General features: G+C 38.0%; 1 protein-coding gene across 2 annotated transcripts in view; it reads left to right on the top strand.

Moving 5' to 3' along the window:
* Positions 1-10632, top strand: part of ESR2 (estrogen receptor 2) — a 110475-nt gene that overhangs the window by 49314 nt on the left and 50529 nt on the right. For both annotated transcript variants that reach the window (XM_036841643.1, XM_036841644.1), the window contains one exon: positions 9499-9942. In XM_036841643.1, the coding sequence (XP_036697538.1) occupies positions 9590-9942 (353 nt within the window). In that variant the 5' untranslated portion in view covers positions 9499-9589. The remainder of the gene's footprint in view (positions 1-9498; positions 9943-10632) is intronic.

Here is a 10632-nt window from a genome sequence, read left to right as displayed (position 1 = left end):
GAGGGTTGGAATACGTGTTAGATTCATATTGGGCTAATAGATTTAATATTTAGCAAATTTGGGTCCCATTGTGGTATAAGCCTTTGGTTACGGTGTGCATCATTAGTTATCCCAAACTGAAATACAAGGGCATTTAAAAAAAAACTGTTATTTATGTAATATTAATAGAATATGTGGTTCTTTTATAATCTTGGCATTTAAGAGATACTTTTATTATATTTGAGATTAAGAAAGCTACCTGAAATTACATATTATCAAATAGTGAGAAGCCTAAGAACAATTGAAAATGACAATTTGTAGACATTTAAAATGCAATATAGAGTGATTGTGGCTACTTAAGTTAAAATACTCTCTTTAATAGGAGCTAAAGTCTGTGCCCAATTTATTTGTAGATGTCAGTTTTTTCATTCCTGTGCCCATGTTTTGAAATCTAGATTTTCCTGTAGGACATAGATGTAAAATCTTTTATAAACCAATATTTTTCTACTGTTTAATACATTATTCAATTCAGTAAACACTTAGGAGCCTGTTATTGCTAGGCACTCCTAATGGAGATATGTCAGATTGATGTCGTTTGCCTTTTTCCTTTGTGCTATGAAAAACAAGAGCCTGTCTTTTAAATACATACACAACGTACCTTTCAGAGAACTACAGTGGCAGTAACTAGGATATGCAGAGTGGCAAGTTTATGAGGCACCAGCAAACAGGATAGTTGGCATTTCCAACTGGAACGGTTACAGCTCTTGATAATAATTTAGGGCTTTACGAAGGGAATCTTTGTGCAGGTGTACTTGAGAGAGGACAGAAGAATGAGGGTCACCTGGAAAGACAAATTACTGGACTCATATATATTTCCTCAAAGCAGGACTGCAAAGTTTTGTTAGTGAATGTTTTGTGTTCACTGTCAAACCCCAGACTGGCAGGCAAGTTGAATGTATTCCATTTAACTTCTACATTGGTCATATCCTTTTGAATCTCTTCACCCACAACTGTCCCTCACTCTGCCCCAAATGAATATTTGAATATGGTTCTGTTTCCTAAAAGTGGAGCATTGTCACTGACTTGGTATTGGGAAGGAGCAGAGATTTGCTGATGAAAGAGAAGATTGATGGGCTTTCCCTCCACACTGCTGCCTTAGAGTGTGATAACCCTGGGGCTGAGGCTTTATCCTCTTCCCATATTCAAGCCCTCAAAATTCTATTTCCTAACCAGCTCAGTAGGCTATTAGGGGAGTTAGTTTTCTCATTTTGGAAAATACATGTACATGTTCTTAAGAGTTGTATGTGAGTCAATTATTAACCATCAGTTCCATGATGATTTTGGAGTGTTTTTTCTTTATTTCTAATTAATATTAAACTGATTGAGACTCTTAATATTTTTCTTAATATTTAAGGCTAATGATTGGCAAATAACTACTTATACACATCAAGGACGCTTGACACCTAAGACATATTTTTAATCTTTTCCATGAAATTCCTTCTATTGTCTGCTTTGTGAATGTGAATTTATGACTTCTGAGGGGCACACAGATGTGAGGTGTTCGAACTGAATGCTTGGGGAAGTGTGATGGGCGGGCTTAAGAATACAGCATAGGAGAATGTGGCATTTTGTGTTCCACACAGGCTACTAGCAGCTCAGCTTTTTGGACAGTGGTGATGGATTGTCAAGAAGAAGTTAAGAGAGTAAAATTAGGAGGCAGAAATCTTCAGGGTGGCCATAAAGGTGTCTTAACCTAAATTGTCTGGAAATCCTGCCTAACACTCTAAGCATATTCAGTGGCATGCCGATAGACTGATTTCATCCTCTTGCATGTGTAATGATACCTTGCAGAATGCTTTCGTGTACATCATTTCACTTCATCCTTAAACACTGTGAGAAAGGGGAACCCATATTAGGTCCCCGTTTCTCCTGAAGGAGATGTAGGAACTCAGGGAGTTTACCTGATTTGTCTAAGATCACCTGGCCTTCAGGCAGAGCTGGGCCTGGGACCTGGTGTCCTGCTCTGTCCACTGGGCAAGAATATACATAAAAACAGGCCTGGTGGTGACTGCCTTCTGATTTTTTTAAACTAGATTTGATAGGCACTTTGATAAAATCAGTCTACTCTTTCTAGAATGTCTTTCTGCCATTTCTAGGGCATGCCTTTTTCTTCTTCAAGGAATCACTGTCAATATTTGGAATTTTAAAAACTTTTTTTTTTTTTTTTTTTAAGTTTAAGAGCTGTAATGTATTTCCCAGCCAGTACATTAGAACACTACATATAATCCCATGTGTACAAAAAGCTTTCCCACTGGACATTGATGTGACCCAGGAGGGCTCCACACAGGTGTGTGTGCTGGGGGAGTGTGAGAGAGACATCTTTGGGCAGAAGACAAGGGCTGTTCATCATGAAGGATACGGGCCAACTATTTTAGGCTATGATGAGTAATTAAAGAAAATTGGCATGCAAAGAAATGATTAATTCTTAGAATCAGGATGTCTGGGTACATGTTCTTTTGTTGGCCAGGTGAAATTCCATGCCTTCCAGACCCAACAATTAAATTGTTTAGAGATTCTTTTTCCCTGTGATACCAGAGATTGTGGTTATAGAGGCAATGCTTGGGTGTTCAAACGAATGTGTGGGAAAATCTGTAGTACAGTGCTGGAGAAATATATTCTTCTTGGAATTCTTTCCTTCGATCAGTTTATATCACTGTTTTAGAGCAGAACTACTTAAATGACCACAGGTTGTTTATTCACTTTTCTAGACCTCCAGTGGAGAAGACTTTCCTTTTGCTACGTATTCTCTTGTCTCCCAGGTCTACTGCAGTGATTTAAGTTCATTACTCCTTGTTGTGTCTTTGCTTAAGAAGGAAAAACCCTTTGCATTGGGTACCATGTTATTAGTTACCCAAGACTCCACTGACAAATAGTTGTCATGTGAATCTGGATAATTTAAAAGATACCCAACCAAAAAACAGTATATCCTCTTAATCATTGTCCAGCAACCAGTTCTCTCACATTAATTATTGTGGTACTGGGGATGTGTGGAAATTCTAGAGAAGTTGGTATATATGTGTGAAATGCATATTTTCTAAGCAAAGTCACTGTGGTACCTGATTTATTGCCTGGATGAATCCTGGCATTTGCCATTTGGCGGTATATGTCTGACAGGTCATTTCAGCATTTCTGGGCCGAGAATGAACATTTCAGTTGTAGGTGAAAATGAGTGATAGGATGGATTCTCTGCTCCTGAGAGAGAGATGATCTTCATTTTAAATGGTGTTTTCCCTTTCCAGCTGGATAATGGGGAGTGTTATTTCAAGTTCATGAATTTCCATGCTACTATTCATTACTTTGTGTCCGTAGAAGCTTTACGTTTTTAAGAGGCCTAATGAAAGGAAAAGATAGTGGTGGTTTTCTGATAGTTTGGTGTGTTGGCTCTTCTACTGATACTTAAGCCGAAACGCCAAATACATTTCTTTTGGGCAATGTAAAGTTGAGACAACATGAAATTCAGTAAAACCTTGATTGGTCAAAATGTTCAGAGAATGATTTTTTGTTTAAACAATTCAATTGATTTTTAAAAATTGATTATTAAGTTGAAGTCTCTTGTTCAAATTCTTATTCTAAAATCCACTGCTTTCCTGCTTCTTAATTTCTTGAATATAATTTAATCTTCATTTGATGATTGAGAGTGTAAAGTTTATCCTTATGTAAGTTTACCTTGAGCAGTGCTCTGTATAAGAACATTGGGATACTCACCATGGTGATTACACTAACATTTGGATATGCTTTTTATTTATTAAATTGGGTAAGCCATCTTGTTTTCTTTTTTTTAAGTTCAAGAAATATAAAATTTAATACTGTGAATCAACTATACTTCAATTAAAAAAAGAAATATAAAATTTATTACCTCCAGGTTACATTATGCATAAATACAATTTGTTATGCATGTTACCTTAAGTATTTTGTTCTCAATTGTTACATACTGTTTAAGTTGTGCTGTTAAAGTACTTTAAATGTCTTTTGATTAAATATTTGGCTACATAAGATATGCTCAGATCATTTAGCAAAAATAACGCACTAAAATCCAATCACCAAGGTACAATATTGAAAACATAAGCACAGTGAACAGGTGTATGTGTAGGTGGATTGAAATAGGAGAGGTGTTTTCAGGACAGATTGAGGGATAAAAGCCTCCTAATAATTCTGTCAGTTCTGGAGCTGACATCTAAAGGTCACTGATGACCTAATTACCAACTCCTGTATTCAACCACTTGCTCTAACTTCGATCATTTCCATGGTTCTGTAAATGTTTTCAAGCATCTGTATTTAAAACCCTTCCTTGATAGACAAAATGTGGTGTATACATACAATGGAATATTATTTAGCCTTAAAAAGGAAAGAAATTCCGATACATGCGACAACATGGGTAAGCCTTGAGGACATTATGCTAGATGAAATAAGCCAGTCACAAAAGAACAAACACTGTATGATTCTACTTATATGAGGTACTCAGTAGTCAAGTCTGTAGAGACAGAAGTAGAATGGTGGTTGCCAGGAGCTGGGGGAGGGAGGAATGGGGGAGCTGTTTTTAACAGGTATAGAATCTTAGTTTTGCAAGATGAAAAGAGTTCTGGAGATGAGTTGCACAACAGTGAAAATGTATTTAACACTACTGAACTGTACATGGTTAATATGGTAAACTTTATTATGTGTATTTTACTACAACTTTTTTAAAAAGTTTGGAAATTGCTAGTTAGCATTATATACTTTATCCTGCATATTTTCTATTAGGAATCAGGGATTGTATATATTGATTGGGAATCTAAGTAGTTGAAATATGGAATCCTGTCCTCATGATTAATAAATGCATTTTTTTTTAAACTTCCTTGATCTTATATTCGTCTCCAGCTACCATTCTCTCTCCTGTCCCTTGTGGTCAACCAATGTTGATTGGAAGTGGTAGCACCTTTGTATTCATCCCTTGTTATTTTACCTGGTCTGCCTGCCTCATTTACTGGGCACAGTGGCTCCCTGAAGGCAGAGTGCATGTCTTGAAACTCCTTTAGATCCCCTGTCTCAGCTCAGTACCATGGCTACTGCAAGTGCTCCATCTTTGATTCATACTCTATACTGGATGAAATCATATATTTTCAACACATTTCTTCATATTCTTTTCTTACAACAAATATTTATTGCATTGTAGTGGAAGGTGAATAAAATACAGTGTGTGCCTTCAGGAGCTTACAAATCTAATCGTACTTACTTCTTATTCTCCCACCCCAACTTTACCATTTCCAAAAAGGATTTGGTGTAGTTCTCTTCTAATAAGGAGGGTTAAATTTCTATGTAAGTAACTATAGGGGTGCTAGAGTGAAAAAAAGGCATAAAATGCCAACCGCTTCACAATGCACTTTGCATATTTCTTATGAACATGGCAGGTTTTCTGTAGGAAAATATCAGGAGATTAGAGTGGAATGATGAGTTGGGACAACATAGTGGAATGTCTTGAATGTTAAAAGAGCATGACGTAAGAGGCTGGTGGGAAGCAGTGAGCTGCTCAGAGCTGGGTTTTTAAGAATGTTAATCTGGCTGCTCTGTGGCCCTGGAGGAAGAGCTCACTGGAGGCAAGGAGCAGTGAGGAGACTATTTAAGGTGCACAGATAAGATAAGATAAGAGCTTGCTCCAAGGTTGGCGAAAGACATAACCATGGGGAAAGGCACCATGGAGAGAAAAACCCAGCGTGCCTTGGTGATGAAAGGTAGCTGGATGAAGGGGAGAAGTCAGAGGTAACTGTAATAGGCTTCATCATTAACACAAATAGGAAATGAGTGTTTTGGGGGAGGAAAATGATGAATTTTGCCTTGGATATTATATTAATTATCTAGTGCTCTGTAACAAATTGTCATAGAATTTAGCAGCTTAAAACAACAAACGTTATCTCACACAGTTTCTGAGAGGAATCCAGAAGCAGCTTAGCTTAGATGTTGGCCAGGGCTACAGTCATCTGAAAACTCGGCTGGGGCTGGAGGATCTGCTTCCAAAATCTCTCTTTCACTGTAGTTCTTTGCTGGCTGCTGGCAGGAGGCCACCGTAGGGCTACTTGAGTGTCCTCACAATATGGCAGCTGGCTTTCCCCAGAGTGACTGATCCAAGAGAGCAAGCCAGGAAGAGGCTGCAATGCCTTTTATAACCTAGTCGTGGAAGTACATGCCATCCCTCTGCCATAATTTATTCATTAGAAGGGGGTCACTATATCTAGCCCATATTCAAGGGAGAGGTTAGGCACCACCTTTTGAAGGGAGGAGTATTGAAGAATTTATGGACATTTTAAAAAACCATCATAGATATATTGTGTTTTGAGGACAAATGGAATGAGCATTCAAAGGAAAATGTCATTCAAAGGAGAAAGGAATTGGGAGCTTTAGAGAGCCAAGTCGCTTACATATGGAAGTAGGTGACAGCTGGAGCAGAAAATATTGAAGATGGAGAACTTCTCCAGGCTAGATTCTTAATGATCTCTCTCAACCAGTCTCATTATTAATGGTCATTGTTCCCTTCCCCAAATTATATTATTCCATATATTTTAACTTTTTAAAAAAAGGTTTCCATTTTTAATTTCTTATTTTGATATTTTTCCTTCAAAGCTTCTTATCAGGAAAAATTTCAAAGTTACAGAAAAGTTGGAAGACTAATATAATGTCCGTATGTTTACCATCTAGATTCAGTAATTGCTGACAATTTGACTTATTTGCTCTACCTATGTATGTATGTATCTACCTATCTGTCTATCCATCTGAATATTTTTCTGAACTATTTATTAAGTGGCATTCTTTGGTAAAGAAGGGTTTTCCCTCTACGTTGGGATAAACTACGGGTTCTCTTAAAAAGGCAGAGTGCAGGTTTAATTCTTTACCCCTAATTACTAATTTTCAGAGTGAGGAACTGATACAGTGGTAGCAGATGATTCTCTTTTTCTTTTCCTCTTTTTTTGAACATCACTATGGACTCATAGTCCAAAGGGTAAAAAGCATATGTAATTTTGCTATGTATTGCCAAATACCCATGGAAGTTGTGCCATTTTGCACTCTCACCAGCAATGTAGGAGCAAGTCCATGTTTTTTCCATAACCTTTCCAAGAGAGTCTGTTGTCAAACATTTGAATTTTTGGCAAACATAAGTGAGAAATGGTATCTTGGTGCAGTTTAATTTGTATCTCTTTATTGAACAAAGTTGAACATATTTTTATGTGTTTAAAGAGCCATTTGCCTTCCTTTTCCTGTGTTCTGTTTGTGTTTTTTGCCTATTTTTCTAGTGAATATTCGGGGGTTTTTTTCCATCTTAATTTAAGAGTTCTCGCTATATACCAGAGAAATTAGCCCTTTGTTTCTAATATAAGTTGGGAGTATTTTTTTTCCAATTTGTCATTACTCTTTTGACTTATGGTATTTTTACGATATGCAGATATTTACTTTCATGAGTTTATGTACTTTTATGTACATTTTTAAATTGCATCTGGATTTTGAGCCATAGTTAAGAAGATTGTCCCCACACCCATGTTATAATGGAATTTATCTACATTTGCTTCTAGTACCTGTGCAGCCCCTGTTCCTCCCCCATTCCTGTCTTACCCCTTCTCCTCTCCTCCTCCCTCTCCTTCCTCTTTCCAGTTCTCTCAACATTCGGGTCTTTAACATTTGGAGTTTATTCTGGCATACATTCTTTTTCCAATGATAATTCTGTTGTCCAATGTTTTCCTAGTGATTTGAGATACCACCTTTATCCTATGACAAATTTCCAAAAACTTTTGACTTTTTAAAAATATTTATTTATTTATTATTTTTGGCTCTGTCAGGTCTTAGCTGCGGCACGTGGGATCTTTCATTGTGGTGCCTGGGCTTCTCTCTAGTTGTGGTGAGTGGGCTCCAGAGCGCACGGTCTCAGTAGTTGTGGCACATGGGCTCTCTAGTTGTGGCATGTGGGCTTCAGAGCACGTGAGCTCAGTAGTTGTGGCACATGGGCTTAGTTGCCCCGCAGCATGTGGGATCTTACTTCCCCGACTAGGGATTGAACCTGCGTTCCCTGCATTGGAAGGCAGATTCTTAACCACTGGACCACCAGGGAAGTCCCTTGAGTTTTTGAATTTGCTGTTTTGGGATTTTCCATTCTATTGCATAGCAGTCTGGGTCCAATCAGGAGATAGAAACTACACAGTAGGTTCAACAGGGGAAGTCTAATATAAGAATTACTGAGTATGATGAGAGATTAAGTATAAGATATAAGAAACTCTACATGGAGCTGAGGTAGAGTACCCAAAGACGGACAAACTTGGGGGATCCAGACCTCCTTGGAAAAAAATGGTTTGGCCACTAATTAGCAGAAATGTTAACTGGTGTAGCTGGACAAAAGTGGTCTGGAGTTACAGGTGGCGAGCGGGCGATCAGCAGCTGGTGGTGTGGGCGTGCCCTGGGAGTCCAGGTGCCCGTGAGGGCAGAAGACCTTCAGAGTGTGCATGTGCTGGTGATGAAACTTGCACAAGGAACAACTTCTGTGTAACTCCTCAGGCCATAGTCTGAACAGGTGATTGCAGAAAGGTTCTCGCCGTGCCAGGGCTACAAGTTTGTAGTGGGACCTCGTTCTGGACTTATGGCTGGCACAGGCGCCACTGGATGTTCTCACATCCACACTGCCAGCCTCTGCCCGTGCCAGAAATCACTGCGGCCTCTTCCTACTGCAGTGACCCTGCAGCGTCCCTGCAGCGCCTCAACTGCGAAAGCTTAGCACTGGGCTCAGTTTAAATGCTTAAGGAATTCCATTGCCATAGGACATATACTGAAGAGTGTATTAGGTGAAAGGCAGTAAATTGATCATTGATACAGGTGCATTGGCCTGTCTATTCCTTTTTCATTATTGGCTATTCACAGTGTGTTTGAAGATCTGTTATTTCTAGTCCTGCTCGTTGATCTGCGCTTTCAGGGTTTTCCTGGTTATTTTTCTGTAAGAATTTAAAAATGAACTTATCTAGTTCAAAAAAAAAAAAAAAAAAGAAAAAGAAAACTGGTTGGCATGGCATTTTGATTTAATGCTGTGTTTTTAATTTTTTTTATTTTTAATTTTAATTTATTTATTTTTTGCCGTGCCATGTGGCTTGTGGGATCTCAGTTCCTAGGGATTGAACCCAGGCCACAGCAGTGAATGTCCAGAATTCTAACCACTGGGCCACCATGGAACTCCCTGTGTTTTTTAAGTTTTAAAAGCACTTTATATTAAATTCTCATGGTAAAAAAATTATCATGGTTAACAACAAAAGCATTATGGAAGTGAATGAAGTAGAAAATGAGTTCCATGCCTTACATTCCTACCCCTCTGAGGTTAATATTTTTGTGTATATTTTTCAGGATGTATTTCTAGGCCCATACGTGTGTGTGTGTGTGTTTAATAAAAATATGTCAACCTTTTTAATAGTATGCTTGTATCTGTAACTTAGAAATGTCTTTTTTTTTTCTTCACAGCCATACCTGTCTATGATTCTTTGAGAACATTATAATGTCCCTTTGTGCCTCTTCTCACAAGGAGTTTTCCTAGCTGTTACCTATTCAAGACATGGATATCAAAAACTCACCATCTAGCCTTAACTCTCCTGTCTCCTACAACTGCAGTCAATCCATCCTACCCCTGGAGCCAGGCCCCATATATATACCTTCCTCCTATGTAGAGAGCCACCATGAATATTCAGCCATGACATTCTATAGCCCTGCCGTGATGAATTACAGTATTCCCAATAACTCGGAAGGTGGGCCTGGTCGACCCACCACAAGCCCAAATGTATTGTGGCCAACTCCTGGGCACCTCTCTCCTTTAGCCATCCATTGCCAGTCGTCACTTCTGTATGCAGAACCTCAAAAGAGTCCTTGGTGTGAAACGAGATCATTAGAACACACCTTACCTGGGAACAGGTAAATCCAGTCTTCATTCTGAATTGTAGTTCATGGCCATTATTCAGATTGCTTTATGATTTAGTGGAAAGAAAGATATGTGTTATACAAGGTCTTCATTATTACATAGATCAAATAGAGCACCTAAAACATCTGATATTCTGAATTCTAGAATTCTGAATTCTAGAATATCTAATCTGATATTCTAGTTCTTACTACAAAGTTGAGCTTACAGATCTGTGTTTTGGGGGAGAATTCACTATCATGACTACTGTCTTTAGAAAATAAAGAATTTAACTTAAATCACTTTCTTCTTGATGAAGTGATTTGGGTTTGAAAAAGAAATTTTTACTTTACTTTCAAGTTAGATCCTTCTTATCTTGCAGTGAAATCACAATTTAGTGTTCATGACAAATTGTGTCCAAGATAAAAGTAACTGTCGATATTACAACTTAATGAAATACTAGACAGGTGAAGCCGGAAAAGACAGACAAACATTGGTACAAGCTTTTAAACAATGAACTAAAATAATAACATTTTATAAAGATTGATGGGAAACTATTTAAATGTGGACTTTATTTGACCTTTCTTAAACTCTAAGTGCAAGGTAATATAATGGGTTATTTCCATTCAATTTGTAATTTTTTTTTTTTTGGCTGCTCTGCGCGGCTTGTGGGATCTTAGTTCCCTGACGAGGGATCAAACCCAGAT

The sequence above is a fragment of the Balaenoptera musculus genome, chromosome 2 (assembly GCF_009873245.2).
Source record: "Balaenoptera musculus isolate JJ_BM4_2016_0621 chromosome 2, mBalMus1.pri.v3, whole genome shotgun sequence".
Taxonomy (NCBI): Eukaryota; Metazoa; Chordata; class Mammalia; order Artiodactyla; family Balaenopteridae; genus Balaenoptera; species Balaenoptera musculus.
The sequence above is the reverse complement of the archived record's forward strand: the minus strand, read 5'-3'. Positions and strand labels throughout refer to the sequence as shown.